Source organism: Syngnathus acus, chromosome 12 (assembly GCF_901709675.1).
Source record: "Syngnathus acus chromosome 12, fSynAcu1.2, whole genome shotgun sequence".
NCBI lineage: Eukaryota > Metazoa > Chordata > Actinopteri > Syngnathiformes > Syngnathidae > Syngnathus > Syngnathus acus.
Genome location: NC_051097.1, coordinates 6,818,698 through 6,843,639, shown reverse-complemented (window position 1 = coordinate 6,843,639; position 24,942 = coordinate 6,818,698). Strand labels below are relative to the sequence as shown.

Genomic DNA, 24,942 nt, shown 5'->3' with positions numbered 1-24,942 from the left:
CAGATAAAGACTGAAAGTGCTATTGAGTGCAAATGTGTGTCATTGGAGGCAAATTTCACAGATCGCAGTCCTCTGATATCACTTTCCACGAAACCCCAAAAATGTTTGTTCAATCATTAACACCGAACCGACCAAGTTATTTTCAACATTTTAGATTGGTCAAGTTTGTAAAAATAATACTCACATGTGTGAACTTACCAACAGTGTGAAAAAATAATTTTTCTCATGTCTGATAAGATCGTCCATCTATAACAAAAAGTCACAGTCAGACAATGAGAATGTTTTGATTCCGGATATTTATGATACTGTTGTTGGTTTTTTGTATTGTAACAAAATGCATGATGCACAGAAGACACTGACAAGTGGAAAAAGTTGTGAGACAACAAATAAATTAAGACATTGAGATGAACAAAGCAATGCAATGCAACGCCAGTTTCATTGACGTGTGTGCGCTGTGATTGCGTTCAAAATCTATTATGGAGCATCGGAAATATTAGTTACTTGAATTGTAACCCCGTCGAGATGAATTTAAAGAGGAAATCAGTGATTCAAATCAAAGCTGAAGTTGGGAGTATTTAGTTGGATGACAGGGATAATATTAAAAAATGTCTGATTATGACGCAGCGTCAGATTCTACACATCAGTTCGTGTGTCTCAGGAAAGCTTGCGTTTTTAGTTAGGCATCATATAAATTCTGAAAAATAAAATGCAGGTAGAATTATGTTGGGGCGATTATTTGGCTTCGCACACAGAACATACTTGTATCAGGGAAGGGACAGGAAGTGCAACTGCCACGTTTAGTCAATAAACTCACAGTGCAGTTTAGCTTCTAGCACACGGACGCCATGTTGAAAAAAATAAAATAAACAGTGCAGTGGAAAAGCAAATATCTATATGCAAAAGTAAGTAAGAAGTTTGTGATGTTACCATACTCAATATGAATCAAATGATACCCTTAACTCCAATGTAGGTAGTAAAATATGAATTTTGCCAAACTGCTTTGCAGCCCGCAAGGAAAACTCGTTGGGCAGTGTCCTCATTAAAAAAATTTGCAAAGGTCTTTTTTTAATTCTCTTTCAGATAGTGTAGGTGTACCTAATAAAGTGAGTGCACTACTGCTCCAGATACAGTATATGAGGTACATTTGGTTATGAACAAACAGATGAATAGTTTGTCACAATCGCAAAATGTGTTTTTGTGCAACGTGTAAGAAAACCTGTCCCTGATGAACACAAAATAAAAAAATGTCAACCTTACCACCATCATGTCACCATTAACGTGCTTTGCAGGAAAGTCCACCTTAAAACGGCACAGGGTGGTCCACGTGACATGGGGTGGGATTGCGACAACACTTTGTCCCGACAGTGTTCACCTCTCTCTCGCCTCTTAGAGCTCGTCCTTGTAGGAAGCCGACAGCATCTCGGGTGGGGGTACGCCCCCCTTTAGGGTCTTGTGGGAGCCCCTCCAGTCTGTGCGCACCGCGTCGTCGTCCCACAGCGTTGACGTTTCGGTGTCGCTCACCCATTGTGGGTCGCCGGCGTAATGGCAAGGCTGCACCAGAAGTGGGCGCGTGCTGAAGGTTTGTAAATTCCTGTTGGGGAAGTGGGACTTGTAGTCCTCGCTGTGAGGAAAGAAAAAATGAGGGAAATATTAATCCCACATGATAACATAAATGTGGAACTCAGAAGTGCTGTGTTGTCATTGTTCAGGCCTTAGTGGTTAAGTGTAGCGAGTTGAATGAGAATCCCAGAGGTGCTGGCTATAATCCATTTTTCCACACATGTACGAGAAAAACGGACACAGCCAGGCCGTCTGGTGAGTAGGCCTCTCAAGTATTTTACTCCGTGTGTTTTTCGGTATCTCATTCACTCTGCAGCTGGATGGCCAACTATGTGACATGAAGGATATTCTGAGATTGGGATCGCATGCAAATGCAAAAAAAAAATAAAAATAAAGCGAGGAACAAAGAACACAATGACAACATGTGTTAACGTTTTGCCGTGGGTCATTAAAACAAAGTGAGGGGGAGGAAGACAGCGGCTGGGAAAAGTTAAACACGCGTCGTAGTGATCATCATCTAAAGGTGTGTTTTCATGAAAAATAAACACTCTATATTTCCGGGTGCGGCCACACAAAAAAAAGAAGGATATGGAAAGGAATCCAATACGTACTTGGGATGTTTGTCGTACATGATGGGGAGGAATTCGTCGACGGGCAGCATCTTGGAAAGCGGCTCAGCGTTGACCAGCTTCTGGGCACCTTGCTGGGAGATGGCGTAAGAGAGAGTCCAGTAGGAATAGTCTGCCACGACCAGATTCTGGACGTCGTCCACCGCTTCTTCTTTTGCCGGGTTCACCTGCTTCCTGCCAAAGTATCTGTGGCAAGAGAAGGCAAAATGAACATGTTCTTTATCCATAATCTTCCGGACAAAACAAAACCTCTCGCATTGGATGAGGTCATTTAAATTTGTCTCACATGAGGTCCCAGTCCAGCTCCACCTGTTCTACCTCCTCCATTAACCGCAGGACTCGTCGTTTAAAGTTTGCCTGGAAGCGGACGTCGTCCTCCAGCACCAGAGCTTTGTCCAGTTGCAAGTCCACCATCTGGAGAAAACAACTTTAGCCTACAGACAAAGGCCTACAATCTAGACATTTTGATGAAGCTTTTGTTACCTCCTTCCAGATGTAGAAGTGGCTGAGGAAACAGCCCACCTCTCCTTTGGTGAGAGTACGTCCCGAGAATGGGTCGTAATAGCCCGGTAGTAAGTCCACCCCCAGAATTTTGATGTCACTGCTGTTCAGTGCACTACACAGACACACAGATGTGGGGTGGGCGGGGCTTATTGTTCTACCATCCTTCAAACAGACTTTCTGTAAGAGTGTACTCACTTTCCATCCACAGCGTCAACTACCTTGACGTCGATCTCCAGTTCATTCAGGGAGAACAACATCCTCTGTCTGCGGTCGGGGCGCCGGCGCAAATTAATCAGGTAAATCTAAGGAAGACAACAAAAATGTTGAGAGGATGTTTATCCGGAAAAAAAAGGCCTTTTTATTATTTTTATTTAAAATACATTTGAATGAAGTATGTTTTTGCTATGGATTTTAGTTTTAAAATATTCTATATATTATTCCATTTGTTTGCTAATAAATAAAAGCAAAGAAAAAACAACTAAACAAATGAACAGAATTATGCACTCGTCAAGCATAACAGACTGGAAGAAAGTTTCCGAACATTTTCCTGACGAGACAGGAAAACATTTTCCCCCTGTTATGCTGCCAATAGACACCTAATATTAATAAGAATGTGCACAAACGCAAAACAATGTAGATGTTTCTATTGCTCCTTGAAAATAAATCAAATAATTCCTATTGTGTAAAATTGATGGAGAGTTGTATTAACCTCATCAAAGCCCATCAGGTCTCTCTGCTTGGGTAACATGTGGGTGTATCGGGAGGGCTTCATTGGAGGGCCGTCAACTGTTAGAAGAACCACAACAGACAAAACACATTGACTGCATTCTTTTATGTGACGTAAAAGAGGAAGAAGAGCAAACAAAGACTTACTCATAGACTCCAAGTGAACGTGGACAAAATTGAGGCGATCGTCCTCAAGGGTGTGGTGAGGTTTGGCCGGGATATTCAAGTAGCCGTAGCGCTCCTTGTTGCACAGGTACATCTGAATCGCTGTAATCGATTCACAAATTATTACAAACAGGAAGACTGAAGTGAAGACTGAAGACTTTTTTTACTGATTGAGATAAACTGATACTATTATTGAGGATTGCACAAAGTGGAGCGTTTGCAAACCTGCAGCTCGGCAGGAGAAGGCAAAGACGATGATGTCGTCGTAGGGCCAGGAGTATTCCTTGTGAGGAGGGTAGAAAGCCAGTTTCTTCATTCCCTCTTTCCTTAAGTCCAGCAACATGGTGGAGTGCACCATCGGGACAGGGAAGCAGCCCAAGCGGTAACGGTGGCGGGTGGGGAAATACTCTGCTGTCCTTCGATAATAGCCCTAAAAAAATATTGAGGATTTAATTTGTTTTTTTTTTAAAGAGAGGATGTTGAACTTGCGCCTCACCTGTGGTGTTATTCCACACCAGTAATTGGAGTACGCTCCCTGAGAGTCCAGCATGGGAGCTATGACTGACTTGTTCTCAGCTATCAGCAGGTTGAGTGCGTTAGGGTTGGTAAGGATGTTATCGGTGTCTGCATACTAAAACAAAAATGTCATTTGATTCACACTTGTGTTTTGAAAGATTAAAAAAAACTCTTCGGTATAACCAAAATCGCCATTGATGGGAAATTGTAACATCAATCCGCTATTTGTGTTTATGTAAGTTGTATTCCGTACCAGAATGTAGTCCGCCCAGCGTTTCCTGGCAAAGTTAAGCGCCGCTTGCTTTAGCTTCATCACATACTCGTATCTGGTGTTAGGCCAGTGTTTGGGACCCATCTCTCCCGCATAAGACCTGAAATGAGGCATTGAGAAGAAGATTTCGAGAAAGATTAAAAAAAATCACACATAGAGATAGTCAAAGATGTCAAAATGAAGGCTTACACAGGTTGCTCCATGGGTCTCCACTCCACATAATGGTAAAATTTCTGCATGATGGTGAGCCACTCTTTGAGGATGGCTGTGGTGTTATCTGCATTGTGATCTGTGGCAGCCCTGAGGAGCACACAAAATGCAGGTTAAAAAAAAAAACACAGTCAATACGGACAAGTGAGAAGGAACATGCTGGCTGCAGAAAATTGTTCGGAAAGAGAAATCACAAAAGCCGTCACCGCAATGCTGAAAGCAAATCTACTGAACTGAGGCCTAAAACAAAAGTTAACATGGCAGCGATTCCAAGTCCTTCCCTGTGGTTGGCTCCATCCAACCCGCACGCCCAAATCAGCAGACGTTTCAACTGCTTCTTTCCTCCTTGCCAACAACTGAGTCATGAGCTCAATGTGACACATGTGCGCATACTTCTCTGTGCATTTTCATTTTGTGGATGTCCTATGGCTATTCACCTAAACTCTACAATTGCAAAGACAACCTAAACCTCAGAACAGTGAGGCAGACCACGGGTCCATTGTGATAGCCCAGGATCAATTTCCAGACTGCTTGACCCCACTTGGGTCACAGGCGTGCTCAAGTCTATCTCACCTGACTTTGGGGGAGACATCATCAGAATGGACAGAAAATTCTATTGTGAAAGAAAAACTTGATTTCTAATTTTAAAAGTACTTGACCACAAAGACATGATCCCTTCTACAAATATGAATCCAAAAAGCATTTGCTAAAAAGAAATGGCACCACATTCAGGTCTGACAACTTTAAAAAAGAAAAAGACCCATATTGGGCGTCGAACCTAAGTTTGACAAAGATGACAAAAGTGAAATTTGAGTGAACATGGAGCTGGTAGCAAGAAAGCTGCTAGGAGAATACAACTTTGTGACTTTAATACCATGATTTAAAGGCCAAAATGAATATACCCACCACACCGAGATGCGATCTTTGGGGTAGTCGAGGCTCTCCAAAGCTCCAAGGTAGTAAGGCAGGGAGTGAGCGGCGTTCCTGGCTATGATGGCGACCACCACGGTCGGAAGCTGCATTCGCGACTCCTCGGGAGATCTCTCCTCGGAGAAGTAGCATCGGGACGGGCACAATAAGACACCTAAAACACAAACAACGGAGCGGAGCAACATGGCGAAACAAGCTCCGAATGTGCCGCTTCTCCTTCGTTTTCTTCTGGAAGGAAAGAAGGAAGGAAGGAGGAGTGCAGGCAGCTGCCGGACGCGTCAGCAGTCCAAGTTACCACAAGGAAGAGGAAAAAAAGAAAAGAGGGCATTCCCAAGTTTCCAAGCCCCTTTCCCTTTTCCAGCGTACAAGTTAGAACATTTCCCCTCTTCTCGCCTTACAAGTTCCGCCTATGTAACAACTAATCCCATGTCACCAAATTGAGACACGTACCGCTAGGATTGAGTTAAAAAAACTAATGTCATATTTCCCTGTGACAATAAAAAGTATTACGTAAAGTACATATTCGGCTACAGCAAGTTATATTCTTTAAAAACTTTAATATTGCAACGTGGAAACAAAATGTACCGACAAGCTGCAGTTACAACCGCAGTTGCAAGAATCGGCCACTGGGCGGCGCCGTTTGACCAATTAAAAATCCCCATTTTCCCTTTGCAGTGGCAAATCGGACCCGACATACGACGCGTCGGGATTACGTCACACGACAACAAAAAAAAGCACGCTCATCATTGCCATGAACGCCGCTCACGCTCTCTCTTACGACCTCGTAGTTATTTGTATTCTATAAAATATATTTATATTAATTTAGCTCGCAGTCCCACGTAATGTAGTTAAATGCACACCGTGGAATTCTTTGTGTTGCATGCTTAAAGGATTTAACTGGGAATGATAATAAACAGATTGATGCAAACACTTGGCCTATTTTTCCAAGAATTGCATTACAACATTTCTTTCCTAATATGAAAACTTTCATCCCAATATTGTAACTCATTGTCAAAATTTAAATCCTTCTTGGAATAATTCTTGTATCATGAAAATCATTTCTCGCTTACTATGCTAACGTTTCTCCTCATAATATTGTAATTTGTTATCATGATATTACAACCTTATTAAGAAAAACGACATTGAATATTACAACTTGTTTCTTTTAACATAAGAGCTTTCTATTTTTCAATATTGTAACTTTATTCATACAATATTGCAACATTTAGCAGAAACAAAATGTGACTTTATTCTTGCAATATTATACCATTTTTTTTTAGAATTAACTTTGTTGGGACTTTATCATCTAACTTCATTACACATTTCTCTTGAATAATATTTTTTTACTGTGGTATTTTGAGCTGAAAATATGACAACTTTATTCTTGAAACCTGACATCTTTTTTTTTCTTAATTATATCATTGTCCTCCATATCAAAGATATAATGAATTAGGACTCTGTTGGCGGGCTCCAAGCATAAGCCCGGGCAACCACGGCTGACAATAGCAGCGTTGGGCATTAAAAAGGTCATTTGTGTGGACAGGTCAGGGGTTGAGGGTCAAAACTCTCCTTTTCATGACACCCCGAGTGTCGCCACGCTCACACACCAGCACACACACGCGCACACACACGTATGTCAGGAGGGCCACTTTCCCAGCGTTCGGTGGCTGCGAGCGAGCTGGGAGAGTTCAACCTCGGGTGCGCTAACTTTTCACAGCGAGGTCAAGGGTGGCGTTGGCGTTAATGCGCGGGGGTGTGTGAATGCAGGGCATAAGGAAAAGGAAAAAGTTAGAGAAAGCATTCAAGACAAAAAGAAATTCATCATTGTTTGGCTAAAGAAAATCTATACAGACTCACTTGACTGCACCTGACATGTTTAAAGGGAGAGTTCAGCTAAATTAGACACATTACACACAAAACAATTTGCAGATTGGGTTGAATTATAGAAGAAAACACTTGACACACTTTGATCAAAGGTTTTAGGGTTCTATTTTTTATTTTTATATCATTTTTTCAAGAAATATGAAATTGGAATGAAAATCTAATAAGGTTTTATATTAATGTAATTGTTGGAATTTTTAAGTGTATTGATATCACTTTTCAGTCCTTATTGTTTGACCTAATATGAAATATTAGCAATTAAAGTGGTTTATTGTTACAATATAGTTAGTTTGAAAACAATACAATTTTATGCCGTTAAGTTTTATCATTATATTGATTCCTTCATTTTCATTTATTACGACTTGTTTTCTCTCACTATTTTCACATTACTAAAAGAATGAAAAAATGTTTTCATTTTATTTTTTTCATTGTATTACGACTTGACTCTTACAAAGTAATATAATTGACCCCCTTTGATGATTTGAAATGGAAACTTTTAACAACCAATCACAGCGTAGCTTGCGAATGTCACATGACTAAGAAAACAAGGTCGTTACCTGAGCACTGAGCAACGACTAATAGGAGCACATAGAACATATTATATAAGATAGCACCTTTTTTTTTCTATAGTAACATCTTTTAGGTTATAATATTGGAACTTTGACCCGGCCCGTCGACCCCCATCCTTGCTTCTGATTGTGCTATGTTTTGCGTGACCTTACCAGCTCACCATACGATGGCTATCTATCCTCCTTCTTTGTATAGCTTAAAATGTGTCTCTTGTGTGTGTTCAGATCAGCTGCGCATGGGCGTCCGAGATCCATGACATTCTCCCGAGCTTCCGGGACCTTTATTGCCGCGGCGATAATCAATAGCGTTCCCACAGAGACGTCTTTTTGGCCGGGGCGGGTCAATAGCTGTCACTCAGGGTCTGAGCCGAGGCACGTACCCTCTTACTCAGCAGCTATGGAGCGTTTGCTCTGTCTACTATGGCTACACCCACTCCCCAATGGACCACTGATTCCACGCATCACAGTAGTTTGCACAATTCAAAGAATCACCGACTGTGTGGGTGTATTTTATAAGGATGTATCCAATTTAGCCATGTGCATCATCATGATGCTCTTGTTGTGGTGAGCCAAAAGCAATTCAAGCTACTATAAAAATGCAAACACATTAAAAACAAGTGGTGGCCCTATTTAATGTTTTATGTTCAAATCCTTGTAAAGTCAATCCAAAGATTTGTTGCTGAATCCATTATACTGTACATGCTTCAAGATTGGTTAGAGTTGCTGACAACATGGAAGCACAGCACTACTTTTAACTGCTTTTCAATGTTAGCTGGCGGCTAACTGGTGGTTTAATGTGGATATATTTTTTTTTTAGCTCAAACATGTTTAGGCGCAAGAAAATTGGAAGGCACAGTCGCATCCTTTTTTCAGCAGGCCGGGATGTCGCGTCATACTATTTGAGAGTGATGACAACGGCTTGAATTTTCACAATTTTGAAGCCTCATTTCATATACCTGACTATTTTTTTTATATACTGGGCGATAGCAATTTAATTGAATTTAAAATGCATTGAAAATACTTGCAGGCCTGCATATTATTCATGATGAAATGGCCTGAAACCATTCATGTAGCTAAGTTTAGCATAAATAAATAAATGGCAGATGAAGATATAAACTTGATGTATAGGGGAGCAGCTTTACATTAGCGCTGTTACTCCCCGGATGACGCTGTCCATCCGCCCTGGTTGCCAGGCAACAGTGCAGCCAATGTCATGGCATGCGAGCTGGGGGGAGGAAGGAAGGTGTGTTTGTATGGGTGCTGTGGATGATTGGGGGCGTGAAGTGGGGAGGAAGGGGAGTGAGGTTGGAGGAAAGAGTCACTTTTAATCCTTTAATGTGAGACATTATACCATGAACTGATTCTTCCTGGATTTATTTGGCAGACACCAGATGCCGTTTTCCTGCTTTCCAGTACGTTTTTTATATTTAATACAGATGGTTTTAATTGTGAAACGCTTGTGTAAATCTCATTAGTGTTTTTTTATTGGTCAGCAGGGCAGTTACATTTGAGACCTGTGGACTCTGCCTAGCAACAACAAAGGTGTTGCTTTATATAAGTGTTTGTCGAAGCAATCATTGAATTATTTGTAAATCAAATTTAGATTCCAACAAATAAAATCCAATCAAACATAGTAGAATAAGGTTGATTAAATAAAGTTCAAACTTTTTTTTTTTTTTTACTGGACATTTTTCAAGTACAGGACCAGTTTGTCAGCTACTTAAGAAAAATAAACACGCCTCTTTTCCCATCAGGACAAAAACAGGTTGTAACTGTAATTATCTCAGTTCAATGACACTATTGTTCACACATGAGCATTAAGTAGTTTAATTACTGAGCCCTTTTGAACTCTGTTGCTAACCAAAACAGCAGTGCGTAAATAGATCTCGTAAATAGCCTTGAAGATGATGTGGACAATATAACGAGCTTAAATCTGTTTCTCTTCTACTTTTTCCTGACGTGCAGGGAACCATGTTTTTATGACACAACAGTGCTAACCACAAAATCAGTGTACCGAGAGGGTATTTAACGCTTCACGCAGATTACCCCACTCTTAGCACAACCTCATAGTCAGCAGTAGGATGGAGATGCCTTCACCCGATGAGGTTCGGCCCAAGAATTCCCATGCGGCTTTTGTCCCTTCTATCCCTCCACGGGATGGTTTGATAGCCCACCCTGCCGACTGGGCCTCCCTCTCCCCTGCCAAGCCTTTTAGCCAGCGGGTTAAACATTGATTTGTGAATGGGGAGAGGCACAGTGGTCCCCGCGTGGAGCCCAGCAGTCCCCTACTGCTTCTGTGTGTACACACACACATGGCCACTATACACCACCAAGAGCATCGGTTACCATAAAAGGCGCTCAGCCAAAAGGCCTTCATTCAACGTGCCGGACTGAGCCCTCACATTTTCTTTGTCACTGTTGCTACTTAGACAAAGATACTTGATTGTTTTAATCTCATTAAATAGGCACAGTGAGTGTTAGAGCCACAATAAAGAAAAAATACTATTACGATGACATTTTTTTTTGTTGGATTTATTCAATTTTATTTGATCAATTGGTTGCATAAGATAAAAATCATCTGGATACACATACATCTAATTAAAAAAATTAATCTGAGGAAAGATGAGTTTTATTTTCCGCAACCACTTGATGAAATAAATTCAAAACGCCACTTTTTTTTCAGCAAACTATGACTACTAGCTAATAAACATTAAAGTTGTAATTTAAAAAAAAAAAGTTTTAATTCTATGACAAAGTTGTGATTTAGAAAATAAGCCTAAATGTGCAAATATTGTGGAATGTTACGAGAAAAAAGTTAGAATTCTAATGAACAAAGTTATGATTGCACAAAATTTAAGTTGTAGATTTGTGAGGGAAAAAGTTATAATTTTACCAGTACTGTACAGACCTATATAATATTACAAGGAAAAAAAATGAAAGAGAAAAAAAATTTAAAGAGAAGAAATTCACAACTTAATATAAGACTGAATTGCTCTGGAATTACTTTGCGAAAAAGCAGCAGATGCTTTGGCGCGTTCTTCCCAACGTGACGTTTAATGTAGCTACAAGGTGAAAGCTCTCAAAACCCCAGCGGCAAAGAGGTGAGAGTGAAAGTGGAAGCCTCTTGACTTACTGGGTTCTCCCGCCTCAGGAGGAGTCGGCGCATGAAAAGGGCAAAGCGAGGAAGTGGAGGACGCGCGGTTTGCTTTCCACCACTTTTTGCAACCTGCAAGAAAAGAGCAATGAATGAGTGACTGGCTGGATGAATGAGAGGTGGGTTGAAGCTGGAGAGGGGCTCTGGCCCCGTGGATCAGCAGAGGTTAACTCGGTTTCTTCACAGAGATGAAAAGGGGAGGAGGAGGAGGGGGTGGATTGAGCTTTAAAGAGGAGGACCCCCTGCGCCCAGGGCGGGATCAGTCAGGATGATTTATTAGAGACACAAGAGAGAGGAGAGAAGAAGAAGTAAAAGGGACGGGGGGAGTTTGTACGCATCAAACAAACGCTGCAGCGTTAGAAAGTGCTGAGACACTTTATTAAGTACACCCGAAAGGGCGAAAAAAGCCTTTAGCCACATCTAGCAAAACTGCAGCCAAATTTTGCAGCATCATTTTTATTTTTTTATGAACCTCAAAAACACGGCGTAATTATCAAAAGCTTCGGATTGACAGAGACAGGAAAGAGGTTTGATTAAAAGACAGCGTGTGGATATTTTGAAAGGCTGTTGGCAGTGATTTACAGCACCCATGCATGTTGGCGACAGAGTCTCTCAACACTTCACTTATAGCCACAGTTATATATATGAATATTAGATTTTTGTTTTTTGTCATGGAATTTTTTTACTTGACTTCCACTTGAAACTTTTATCAACAGCACAAGTATGACTAGTATTACATTTAATACATTTGCATTTAATATTTTCAAAAATATTTTAAAACATTTATTTAGGTAATTTTTTTAGATTTAAGTTTAAATCTTCCTATATTTAATATTTATGTTCAAATTATGTAAACTTTTAGTGGCTTAGAATAATGTTACGCATTTTAGCAACCGCAACCTCTCCCTTGTTTTTGGTGAACATTTGGACCTACTTCACTGTTTTTTTTCAGTATTGGTTATTATGTTGGTAATTGAAGAGCTAATTATTTCCTTTGGTGGTACTTAGAGTAAAAAGTAAGGATGGGCGAGTACTAATACCAGGTATCGTATCGGTCCGATACTGGAATTATATGAAGGTATCAGGTACTCGCGGAGGCTGCCGATACCAGCCACCGTGACTGAAGGCAAAAAGAAAAATGTCTCACATCGAGTAAGTCCTCCTCACCTGTAGTTGGCGCTATACTGTGTCAGTTTGACATGTGCAAATCATCAAATGCATTACAAAGAACGTCATCATTTATCATTGTGTTAAATTAATTTTGATATATCAAGAGTACTGGAGGTCGTGAGTACGCAAGTGTGAATACTCAAACTCGGAATTTTCCAAAAACACCTCCGAGCCCAAATGATGCTGCACAATAATAATAAACACATTGTCAAATTCTCTGACAGCTGCACACGTGGCGCAATCATCCATAAGGACAAAGTTGCTCAATTTGACAACACGTCTTCTGTCACCTCCCATAATGCACTTGTTCTTTAGCCAACAAGGAGCCCTGCTTAATACACAAATCTCCTCTCTTCTCTGCAGAATGGCTGCACATGGCGCTTGAAGGCACCACTTTATGTGGCAAGTGCCTGGCTGCAAGAGGCACACTGACACGCCATGCAGTGCGGGCCACCGAGTAAACACTGTCAGGATTGTAATCTCTCTGATTTGAGAGAAAAAAAAAAGAAAAAAAAGAATTAAAGAGGGATGAGCAAAGGGGGCGAGAAGAAAAAACGGTTGTTGTGTCTTTAAGAGGAGCTGCTGGTTTCTCATCGCAGCTGTTGGCTGGCGTGCGTGTGTGTCACAGAGGACAGCCGAGATTCATGACTTAAGCAGTACAATGGACATTTATCACCCCGTGGTGTTATTCAAATTCAGTACCAAGCGAGGAGGCTCTCCGCGCTCCTCCCTGCGCCTTGCGTCATTTTTTTTTTTTTTTTTTTGCCCCTTCTTTCTCCCCCACTCACTCTCTCCCCCACTCTCTCTCTCTCTCTGGTATTGTTGAAGCAAGAAAAAGGCAGCGGGGCACACCGACACGCACCCAGTCACAGCTCGACACCCACGAGGAAAGGATGGCGTGGAAGGGGAAAAAAGGGGAGGGGGCATTTTGCAAGGACGAAGCTGCACCTTTTTTTTTTTTTGCTTTTTCTGGGCGACGTTCGAACGCAACGACGCACGAGGGGCACTTGAACGCAGCAGGGAAGTGAAGCAACGACGCGCTCAAAAAAGAGGGAGCTAAGAGTGTGATATTTCATTTGTGAAGACGTTTTGGGGTTACAATCCCGAAGACACCTGCAGCGGCGCGTTTCTCCTTTAAACGGGGAAGGATTTTTTTCCCCCTTTGGCCTTCTTCTTCCAATGGGAAAGCCTTTGTGCGTCTGGAAGTGAGCCAATGACAGGTGCACAAATGGCGTCCTCTAAATGGACTTTATTAATCTTTTAGGGGAAATGAAAATGCTCATTTCTATTTCACGTTAAGGGATGTGTTTTTATTTTATTTTAAGCGGCAAATGCTGCTCCAGAAATGTGCATTGACTTAAAGCTAACTTAGTTTTGCAAAAAGTCCATTTGCTTATGCAGCTATGTTTTCTAATGACAGCAAAAATGTTTAGTGTCCTGACTTAGTGTGAGTGGGTGAGAATATGCACATTAGGGGAAACCTCATCGAAAAGCTACCCATTAAATGATATTTGAAGCATCGTTACCTTCCCGTGAGGACAAGTGGGGTCTTTTAGCGGCTGATTGTCCAAACGCAATTCTTGCGTCCACTCCAGTACGACCACCAAGAATTGTGTATGGACATCTGTTGCTGCAGACTCGCATTCATCACGTCACGTCGAGGCCTTTCCTTTAGTGTCACTGCAGGTAAGAAAAAGGAGGAGGGGGAAAAAAAAGGTTGGAAATGTGTTATTTTGTTGGTTTGGACAAGGGCTGACAATTTAACGAACGGGCACAGGTCTCGTGACGCGTTCAGGGAGGGGGGGACGTCTTGGGCCGCCCCCCGATTGGTATTTACACTTTGTCGAACATCTAATCAAGGCTGTTTGCTTTAAATGGCAAATATTGAGCGGGGGGGCGTCGATGTATCGACTTTGGTTTGGCAAATAGTAGAAAAGCAGTAAGTTGAGTGCTGACAGGCCGCCCTGCGAGCAACAGTGACGCACATTCAGCACCAAATAACCCCCCCCCCCCCCCCCCCCCACTAATCTCACCATGCACCGTCCTGCAAAATTAGAAGAAGAAAAAAGCTTACATGTTTATAAAACATATTGACCATAGGTCATGCAATGGATGTAATTCGTTACACTGAGATGTGTAAATGTCTTAAACAGCGTAGGCCTGACGAAACGTGATTTAGCAATAGGCTATATTTGTATTTATTTGAATGCATTATTGTCACTCCAAATAATGACAACTGGGAAAAAATAAAATGCTATAAACCTGGGAAATAATTTCTTCTATAATATATTTACAATTTTGTTGATCTGGAGCACACACGCACACACACACTAAATTATTTTAGGATTTAATTCAAACGTGAATCACAATCACCGCGTATGTGCAAAAACGATTCACAGAAACCTTTGCATGTGAGTAAAAATGTGTTTTGTTTTGTGTGTCTTGCTTATGGAAAATGTTGCTTTATGCACACAAAAAAAAACAATCAGGTTTTAAACTACATTGATTTGTTTTACCTTATTTAACACTGGAGGTAAAAAAAAAATATTTAAACTGTATTAATCTATGCCTGGCATGTGCTTTATATATATTTCCTGATAGATTGACAGAAGAAACTTAATGCATGCCAATCATCCACGTTGAGTGTGCATGCATGCTGCACTCCAAATGCATGCTAGCAAATTAACAAATCATAATTTTAACAATGCTTCACTCTTAAAGGAATTAAGTACAGCAAAACGGAAAATGACTGCCCCCTTTGGGAAAAAACCCATCTTTGAAACGATCTCTTTAGTTTCCACTGAGGCCCTCGCGCACTCATTTGCATTTCCTTTTCAGCTTATTCTCAGACGCTAACTCGTTGCAAAATAGGAACTTACAGGCAATTTTTTTTTCTGCAAAAAAGAGGGGGGGGGGGGGTAGGAGCGTTCGTAGAAGAGGGCAGCCCGAGGCGACACCTCGACCTCCCGCAGTCATCCTGGAACACACACACACACACACACGAGCGCGCACGCGCGGACACACACTCACACAAACACACGTGTCTTGGATGGTTCCGCAACAGGCCTTGAGCAGGCAAAAAATGTCCCTAAAGTGACCATAAAATAACAGCATGTACAATTATAACAGGGAAAAAACGGTGTGAAATAAAACACAAAAACAGTTTTCAGAGAAATTAATTTATTTAGAAAATAAAGCATTTGACAAGGCCTTACAAGTAAACACACTGCGCACTATTGTGGTGCTGTTTTGTTCCTAAAGGGGACTGTAAATAACAACGAAAATTAAAGTTTTTAATTTGGTAACTAAAGAAGTCTTACATTTGAAAAATTAGGATGGAAAAAGTGGATATAAATATTGTGTTTAAGCTGGTTTTACTGAGGTAAAATGACAACTGGAATTATACACTGGTGGAAAAACTATGAGGGAGACTCAATTATGTTATGAGAATGTTATGGCCTGAATTAAAACCAAAATTGAAATAAAGCCAACATGATAAAGAGTTTTCACTTTCTGGGAACCACAAAATGATGTTTAGATGACGATGGGTTTGTAATTTGTAAAATTTTATTCTAGTACAAAAAGAACAATACATTTGACACGATTTGAAACTACATTGGGGACTCAAATAATGTTTGTGTTTATTTATTGATAAATGCCACCTTGTCATTATGGCAAAAACTGCATTCCTGTTTACATTTACCAGAATTAAAAAAAAAAAAAAAAAAACTACAATGGACAAAAGTAGGGGAAAATAACCGACAATGGGGGGCATAATTCAATTGGTAAATGGCACCCTTGTAATATCAGTAACATTTCTCCTGCTAGTCAATAAATGTTATTTCATGATGATTTAATTTAATTGGTAAATGGCAAACTAACAACAAAAATAGCATTTCTCCTGCTATTAATTCATTCTAAAACAATTTCATTTAATTTGTGCAGTTTTAAAAATATTATCATGTTTATATTAAAACGGAGGGAAAATATGAATAATGCGTAGAAATAAAGCACCCAATGGTGATGTGAGAATAATTTTGTATGGCACAGTGTCCACCTGGGAGAACCTTCTGCCAGACAAAAAAAGAAGAAACAGTCCTCCAAGATTCCTATCAGAAAGCTTGGTAGCCATTTCTGAGATCCCCTCAGGCTCCTAAGGACCATCCATCACCTCGGCGGTCTGATGCAACGTCCAATGGGATTCAGCTTTGTTGGGATGTGAATGAGGAAAGCAGGATATAATGTGTCCATGAATGCGTCTGTGTGTATTCTATCCTCCATGCAAAGTGGAAATAAACACGACGTTGTCTCGCTCTTGCAGGCGGTAGTCCAACTCGCCCTGGAGGCCCCACAACATAACAGTAAATATCCTTGTGTCAATACAAACATATTGCCCATGAATGTCCCATTGTGCATACAGAATCCTCTAAGAGGAGTGTGTGTGTGTGTGTCTACAAGGTCAGGCATCAAATGCGGTTGACCTAAAGGGATCACAATGAAAGCCTTCCGCCGGTGTACAGATTAGCCTTTGTGCTCATCTTCTAATTGTGACACGCAAGCATACTGTGAGGCACCACGCATGGCACAAAATGGAGGCCGGGTGCTCGCGATACTCGACAACAAACATGTAAAAAATGTATGATGTATTTGTTGCTTTAATGTTTTGAGATTTTTTCTAAATAAAAGTTCCTCTAAAGTTGTAGTTGTTTTTTTGTATCACAACAAATGCTTTGGTAGAGCCACATATGGCCCACAGGCCGTAGCTTTGCCCCCCTTTGCTCTGTAGAACAACCAGATGTGAAGGAAGGCTCCAAATTTGGCAGTGCTCACCATTAGCTCCCAGTCTGCATCGTTGATCAGCACCAAGATCCCAGGTCTCCTATCATGGCCGTGGTGGTGGAGGAAGGAGGGGGGCAGGGAAGGGGTAATGAATCACACAGGTAAAGTGGGGGATCATAATATACTTCAATATGTGCAAAAGCTAAACTATAAAGAATGTAAACTAGCTATTTGAACACAAGATGGATGGGAGCATTTTTTCAATTTTGCATAGATGTAAAAACCAAAAAACAAAATTTTCTCACATTATTTTACAAATATTTAATACTTCTTTTCTTCGAAAGCTATTGGAGATTTTTAAAATTATTTTTATAGCGTAAATATCTTAAATACTTAATAATGTGATTTTTTATTATAAGCATGTAAAGATGTAACCAATTTTCCACATTGAGAATAATGAAGAATATGTGTGGACAAAAACCCAATTAAAAATATACTTTTTGTTTTTAAGCTGGTGAATAAAAAAAAACCCTGGAACTATGACAATATTAGAGAAATGCAAGACAAAGACAACACCCTTCATCCCACCACTCAGGGGCACCTCAGGAGCCCCTTGCATTGCATGTGTGTGGTCTTTTTTTTTTTTGTGGGGTGTAATGCAAACAACACGGGATATACAGCAGAAGCAGGAAACACAAATGAGCACAGTGGTACTGTTACCATCATATATATATATATATATATATATATATATATATATATATATATATATATATATATATATATAGTTACCATCATTTGTATTATATATTATTATTAGTATATATAAAATATATATTATATATTATTATTATATATATTATATTATTATATTATATATATATGCACATTTTTATATATGCATACATATATATAATTGATATGTTTATATTCATAATATTTATCTTTATATTTCTATTGCAACATTATGGTAGTGAGTTCCATGTCAGTCTCAGTTTCCCCATTCTATTTCTTAAATGAAATTTAATGGAAGAGAGTAAACCTAGAGATTATGAAGGGAATCAAAATGTCAGTTGAAATTAATGGAGAGCCAGAAGCATCACATACATCCTGATGAGGCTTTTAAACAAGTGTGGGAGGGAGAGGATGGGAGGGGCAAGGTTAACGGTAATGATGGACACATGACACACACACACACACACACACACACACACAGTACATCTGTGTGCGTCATATGTGTCGATATGACATTAAAGTACAGAAGAACAACAACGACTGTAAAATGATCACAAAACGATAGAGGTCATAAAAACGCCTTGATGAAAGGAGACAATACACACGCTTACGACTAACGGAGCAGGTTTATAGGTGTGCTCGCTCTGTTCCGTGGTCAGGTGATGCTATAAATAGTGGTCCGCAAAGGAACGCCGTAAAACTCAGACGGTTCTGCAGCCAGCGATCTCTAATGACGCTACGTATCCTTACCGGCTTTTGAGAAACAGTACAATGACAACACAACTCACACAGAGTCGCCCTGGACAAAGAGCTCAGGCCGCTCCTTGAGCAGGTTGAGTCGGATCCACACCAGCAGCTGCTTCATATCCCCTGGAAAAAAGAAAAGGCAGACAACAGAGGTCAGGGGTGAGAGGTCAAGGTGCGTGCTTTCCAGCCCCCTGGTCGATGTGACGCGACGGGACGGAGGCACCAGGCGGGACGTGGCCGCATGTATATGTATGAGTTCATGTGTTGGCGTTGAGGGGGGGGAAGGGGAAGGCTAATGTCAATGGCCAAGGGTGACATTGATCACCTTGCTCAGACTAGAATAGATGAGGCTTTAGTAGTCCCGCAGTGGGGAGATTTTGGTTTTACAGCAGCTAAGTGGACAGCGGCAGCACATAAGAATAATCAAGAATTACACAGCTGATAATATCAACGTACGTATTTACAACATCAGGGAGACTGAGTAGAATAAGAGCAGCTGTTTGTGTGGCAACTGCACTTGATGAAGAAGCAAGGACAACATTTGAAAGCAAGCACACATCATACCAGTGTACAGATGTTTACGCAAGCTTGATTGTTTTCTTCGTTAGAGTCAAAGGCGTCCGGGATTGAACGCCATCGTGGCTGGCATTGAATGAGCACGACCTCATCTGCGGCGACGCTGACCCCGTCGACAAAGGGATAAGCCGCGCTCAGACCGGGCGACAATGAGCACTTTTAGGATAAATGCAAGCAACCCCCCACCCCCACCTTGCTAAACGCCATCGCCCAATGAATATATTAGCTTTATGTTAAATGTGTGTGTTTTCTTAGACAAAATGATTACACTCGTGTACGAGTGCAAGATCTGTGTAAAAGTCACACCACACAATTCCTATGCGAGGATTTCTTTCTGTCGATCGACGAAAACTAATATTAGGAAAAAATATGATTGGAAAAAAAAAACATGTTTATCATGCATGATGGGCTAGATCGAATGCATTCGGGAACTAAATGTGGCCCTTGTCACAAGCTCATCCAAATGATGGCAAGAGAGGATAAAAAAAGAAGAGAGAGGAAAAGAGAAGAGGTGGCGCGAAGGTATGACGAGGTAAAGCGAGATAGGGTGAAGGTATCAGTCGATTCACGCTGCGACGCAGCAGCAATGGAAGGCAACACAATACGGAAATAAATTGGTTTAAAATCATTAACAAGAACAAAAGCAATCTTTGAAATATCATAAAAAAATGCAATTTATTTCTGCCTTTTTTATGGCAACTATCTGTTCATATAGATTAAATGTTCCTCTTCAGAAAAGAAAATCAACACAATTAAAGCTTGCATCAGTGTAAATAAAAACAGTATTAACAAAAATAAAATGTAGAGAACAGTGAATCAAAAATGGTGCAAATATGATTTGCAGCGCTACCTGTCAAGTGTCACGTGTGTGCGTGCGTGTGCGAGAGTGTCAGTGCGAGTGTGTGTGTTCGCGAATGTACCTACGCGAGTAATGTTCATTTTCACTGCAGTGCTATAAGGCAGACGTATAACAATGCGTGTGTTTTGGGGCCCAAACACACACACACACACACACACACACATACATATACGCAGTAAACAAAATATTAGAGACATCTCAGTACAATATGATGCGTTCCCCTTCTATGAAACATATTGTTCAATTAAACAGTCTTGGGGAAAAAAATGAACACCTTTCTCTTATTTTAAGGTGAAATTTTGGTAGCGCTCACTAGATTGTGCAAGTGTACCTAAAGCTACACACACGCACGCACACACACATACACGCACACACCTGCAGGGCTAAAAACAGAAGTAATCAGCAGAAAAGTCATAACTCCTTTGCAGTCCGACCCCTTCTCCTTTTTCTTCACTTTCTCCGCTATCGACTGTTTGTGCTTTTCTCCATCATTACCTCTCGGCCCCCATTTTGCTTTTCATCTACCCCCCCCCCCCACCTTCCTCCCAATAAAACCTGCTCTCCTCCTCCAGGAAGACACGGCCATCATTCAAACTGTGCCCTAAAATAGAAACAAGCCATGGCGAGGGGGCGCGGGGGGGTGTTTTTAATGGCGTTGCCGTTAATGGCTGCTAGTTCAGATTAAACCCGAAAAGGCAGCCTAATGTAGAGTAAATATATGTGGTGTCATTCTGACGAAAGGTGAGTACAGAGGGGGAGAACACGGACGTCGCCATCGTCGCCGGGAATGAGCGCTGATAAAACAAAATGGACATGAGCGAACGAGTAAAGGGGAGAAAGTGCGTCACGTCCTTGCCGTGCATCATGGGAGTTCGCCGCCGCGTGGGTACCGGGAAGGAGAAGCGAGGGGAGGGAAAAGGCGCCATTTTGATGGAGATTCAAAACCGCCAATGCTGGGGGTTTTTCTTCTTTTCATATGACCGGCCAATCACTGCCAGTGCTGTCTATTTTTTTTTTAGGGGGGGGGGCCTTTCTTTGACCGATTATGACAGTCGTGTGACTACGAGGGGGGGGTACGAGTGATCCATCTTTCCACTGATGTAAAAACGACGAGACCCCCAGACCATTGGGGGTTTTCGCTTGTGTGCGTGCGTAGGAGAGAGGAGAGTGGGGGCGGGGTCTTTCAGTTGAGGGTCATCAATCATCGGCTGGGGTCACAGAGAAATAAGAAGGATTCAGAAGCAATTATATTTGCCCTAACCCACCCCGCCCCTTCAAACCCCACTCCGCCAACACACACACACACACACACACTACAATAATTAAAATCATATGGAAGAAACTGGATGTTAAAATGAGCATTTGAGTGAAAAGTTTATTTCTGTAAATCAATAAAAATAATAATAATTAGGTGATTTGTGGGCTTTAGTATAAAAATTGAAATGACACTAAAAATCATGTAATCGTGACAATATTTTACTCAATGTGTTTTTGAATTGAACCAGTTATTGACATGCAACATCCTATATCTGGGTCATATATTACACACACGTATAAACGCACACGGGTGGTGTGGCGTGGTGCACTAAGGTTATATCGTCTTAAACATTCCCTTCTCTGGTCAACTTTTGTGTCGTCGTCACCCTGGTAACTCTAGCGTCACGGCCGCTCGTCCTTTGTTTGGTCCAAAACCAATATGACACTTATTTCTCCCGCGTTCATTCCAACCTGCGTGGAAACTAACATTTAACCCTGCAGCTAATGAGCAAGGTCCTGACTTTAGTCTTAGGGAATTCCCTTCTGTGGATTTTCTTATCTGTGTTTTGTTTTCCTCTAGAAATGAACATGGACAAAAAAAAAAATGAAATAAGAGGACTAGGAGGATGAACCCTAATTCCACTCTTGTAAAGCCCCAGAAGCCCTTTGAGTCTCCTTTACTGCCTTTTTTACTGCCTCCGTTCACACTCTGGCACTACTCGTCAGGGACAATAGGAGGAAGAAAGAGAGAGCCATATAAGGGCAAGATGGATATGGGAAATATATACCCGACGCTTTATAGCTTATGTATGTTTAAGATGAGTAACACTGACATAAAAATGTAGAGGCCTAGTATGCTTACACCTTCATCACGTTGGCCTTTTTAACCCAATGCGGCTGTGATTGGCTGACATTGCGTCTCGCCCTCAGTCAGATGGGAAAGGCTCCATGCAGTCTTGTAATCAGGGATTGCCATTAACACCTTCATACTTGCCATATGCAAGTAAATCTCATGTGCAAGTCCAATTAGCCACTATGCATCGTCACGTGGGGGTTGGGTATCTCATTTTTCTGGGATATTTTTCAAAATTTCCCTATATAGGAACCATTTCATAAATGTTTATCAGCGTTTTCTGAAATTATTTTTAGGTTTGTAAAATATATATTTTTTAATTCTACCTCCACCAGTGCTTGCATGGACAAATCCCATTAATAATATTTATTATTATTAATAACAATCTTGACTTGTCTATGAAGACAAACAATAAATGGTTGTGTGGAGAGACACTCACAAGGTTCTTCATGGCTTGGAAGAGTGACATGATGTTCCTTCACACCACCAAAAAGAAGCTCTGCTCCTCCACTGGAAAATAAAAAAAATAAAGAAACATTAGACTTTTCTGTCATAAAACCAACTATCCATATTCAAAGTAAATATGAATGCGGTAGATTGACGAAATACACATTCAAGCCATAGTTTAAAAAAAAAAACACCTGAAAAATTGTATTTCTATTATACATTTATTATTTCACCACAAAGAGTCCACAAAAAAGTATTGCAAACAGATTTACTCACCATTTAAGGTGATAAGTATACAAAAATAATCCAGGTTTAAAGAGCACGTTATTTATGACGGCAAGAATCATTTTATTCTTCTCCGCATTTGAGAAAACTAATCTTCTAAATACACACAAATATGCAGTTCATCTGGCATTACCGTGTCAGTATATTAGAAATCACAAGATTATCGTATTTACACACCTATTTATCTTTCAAACCGGTGAAGAAGCTCTAATCTTTCTGACAGAGCGAGTCAGGTTGACGGAAACAGCTCGAGGCTACAAACAGAGCTAATTTATAGCTAGCTTCTCCACCACTTTACGTCTTCTTAAACTACACAGAAGAGTAACTATGAAACAATAACGACTGGAACTATCGCGCGGTGTCGTATCCTCCCAGTAAAAAAATTCTGGGGGTCGTTTGGAAACACAATAAAGAGTCGCGAAGGGTTTTGAAAGACCTACCCAAACTCCAGATGTATAGCTACGGGTGCAGCCATCTTGTCGGCATTTGCAGGAAGTGACGCGTGATGCGCGCGGAAGGGAGCAGGAGGGCGGGAGGCGTTGTAGGGCGTGACGTAATGAACAGACGTCCATTTCCGTTTTACGAAACAACGAATGGTTTTAGGATTTTATTATCTTAAAAAAAATCTTTATTTTATTAAACATGATTAAAAATATTTGGGAAGATAAATATGTACAAAATTTACAAAATTATTTTCGAACGACTATAATTAGTTTTAGTTTAATGCATTATTATTTTAAAATAAGTCAATTATTTATAAGTAAATATAGTTGACTTATTTATTTAAATGTTAAACAGTCATACAAATCTAATATTTAGACTTCTACTATTATTGTCAGCAAAAACAACATTTCCAATACAGTACTTTGTTTTCTATAAATTATTCTATGAAAATAATCAAAAATTAGTTGGTGTGGAACTTTTTCAATAGTCAAGTATGACATGGCTGTGTGAATCCACATCTGCCTCTTTATATAGATGCTCAGTCATACTGGTGACAGTTCTGGAGCCAGTATAGAGGATATAGTGGGGTACAAAGTGGGTGTGCATGCATATGTGTGTGTGTGTGTGTGTCTGTGCTAAAGGGTCAGTCGGAGGTTTGAATTGCAAATCGTTCTGCCTTCTGTTGGCGTCCAAGCCTTCGCAGTCTCTTTCCTCCCCTGTATTCATGTGTTAATGAGGAGTCAGTGCAGGGCCACATAGATAGATCGACCAGAGGCCTTGCGAGGGCCAGGGGGGCCAGGGGGAGGACGTGTGAGGCATCAGGCGGGAAATTGAGAGGAGCCTGATGACAACGTCGGTGGTGGTTTTAGTAATAAAGACGTGATAAGTATCTGTGCTATGTCTTATATTCATATAAGCTTCACGGTTATGGGGTGAGTTCTCCAGAAAAGGATGACCCCCCTGAGGCCCTCAACAACTGCTATGGGTGCCACCTTACATTTGTTAAACTGCCATGAGGTTCATGAACATATGGATCCACTTTCTCTTTTTAGCTAATGAGATACTCTGCTCAGTTAACTGGGAATCAAACGTATTTAATTGAGTACTGTACAGTCATATACTAGTTAGTGTTCTATCATTGTTAGCATGTTTTAAAATGATTAAGTTTGTGTTTTTGAAAGGTGAGAGAGAAAGAGAGATAGAAGCTTTTGGTTTTATTCTGTGCTGCAGCGGTGGGCAACATAGAGCCTGTGGGCCATATACGGCCCGACATGCAGCTCCAAAAATCCATTGTATGCCAAACACATTTGATAATTTGGTTCGCCAAAATTATTCAAGAACTTAATAGAGCAGAAATGGCCTCTGAGAAGGAAAAATTTCCCAACGCCTTCTGTAGACAGACGTCAAAAGTCACTACCACGGCTGCTCGGGTCACACATGATCACATGACAATGACCAACACAATGGATTAGCAATAAAAGGGGATAGCGGGGGTAGGGGGGTTGAGATTAGGGGATGGCGGTTGGTCCGTTGGCGGTCCCGACTGGTTTGCTGGCTGGCTGGCGGGACTGTGAGATCTTGTGTCTGTTTCAATAAGGAACATAAAGAGCTGAAATGAACACGTTCCAAGATATCAAGCAGAGAGAATCCTTTTTAGAGATTACATCCATAACAT

The 24,942-nt window shown here is 40.8% G+C and overlaps 2 protein-coding genes across 3 annotated transcripts; both read right to left on the bottom strand.

Moving 5' to 3' along the window:
* Positions 1-276: 276 nt before the first annotated feature.
* On the bottom strand, positions 277-18,669 carry cercam (cerebral endothelial cell adhesion molecule). Of its 2 annotated transcripts, XM_037266576.1 has the most exons (16): positions 18,588-18,669; positions 17,116-17,164; positions 13,812-13,965; positions 11,095-11,187; positions 5,488-5,665; positions 4,561-4,671; positions 4,354-4,471; positions 4,081-4,215; positions 3,810-4,014; positions 3,567-3,686; positions 3,403-3,479; positions 2,889-2,995; positions 2,673-2,805; positions 2,476-2,603; positions 2,172-2,375; positions 277-1,621 (listed from the first exon to the last, which is right to left on the bottom strand). In XM_037266576.1, the coding sequence occupies exons 3-16, from the start codon at positions 13,927-13,929 to the stop codon at positions 1,387-1,389; spliced, it is 1,962 nt and encodes a 653-aa protein (XP_037122471.1). In that variant the 5' UTR covers positions 13,930-13,965; positions 17,116-17,164; positions 18,588-18,669; the 3' UTR covers positions 277-1,386. The 2 variants fall into 2 exon arrangements, with proteins under 2 accessions (XP_037122471.1, XP_037122472.1); XM_037266577.1 differs by lacking the exon at positions 17,116-17,164 and having other exon boundaries at positions 278-1,621.
* urm1 (ubiquitin related modifier 1) lies at positions 15,616-23,340 on the bottom strand. Its single transcript, XM_037266678.1, has 5 exons — positions 23,264-23,340; positions 22,531-22,601; positions 18,588-18,669; positions 17,116-17,164; positions 15,616-16,624 (listed from the first exon to the last, which is right to left on the bottom strand). The coding sequence occupies exons 1-5, from the start codon at positions 23,296-23,298 to the stop codon at positions 16,556-16,558; spliced, it is 306 nt and encodes a 101-aa protein (XP_037122573.1). The 5' UTR covers positions 23,299-23,340; the 3' UTR covers positions 15,616-16,555.
* Positions 23,341-24,942: the final 1,602 nt, after the last annotated feature.

What these genes read in the sequence shown, in the direction of transcription:
- cercam (XM_037266576.1), bottom strand. Translation starts at nt 13,929, where the DNA reads ATGCGAGTCTGCAGCAACAGATGTCCATACACAATTCTTGGTGGTCGT. An exon ending in AGACCCATGGAGCAACCTGT is followed by an intron (nt 4,472 to 4,560) that starts GTAAGCCTTCAT and finishes GCCTCATTTCAG; the next exon opens with GTCTTATGCGGGAGAGATGG. An exon ending in GGTGTGGAATAACACCACAG is followed by an intron (nt 4,015 to 4,080) that starts GTGAGGCGCAAG and finishes ATATTTTTTTAG; the next exon opens with GGCTATTATCGAAGGACAGC.
- urm1 (XM_037266678.1), bottom strand. Translation starts at nt 23,298, where the DNA reads ATGGCTGCACCCGTAGCTATACATCTGGAGTTTGG. An exon ending in GCTATACATCTGGAGTTTGG is followed by an intron (nt 22,602 to 23,263) that starts GTAGGTCTTTCA and finishes TTTATTTTCCAG; the next exon opens with TGGAGGAGCAGAGCTTCTTT. An exon ending in TTTGTCCAGGGCGACTCTGT is followed by an intron (nt 17,165 to 18,587) that starts GTGAGTTGTGTT and finishes CGGCCATGATAG; the next exon opens with GAGACCTGGGATCTTGGTGC.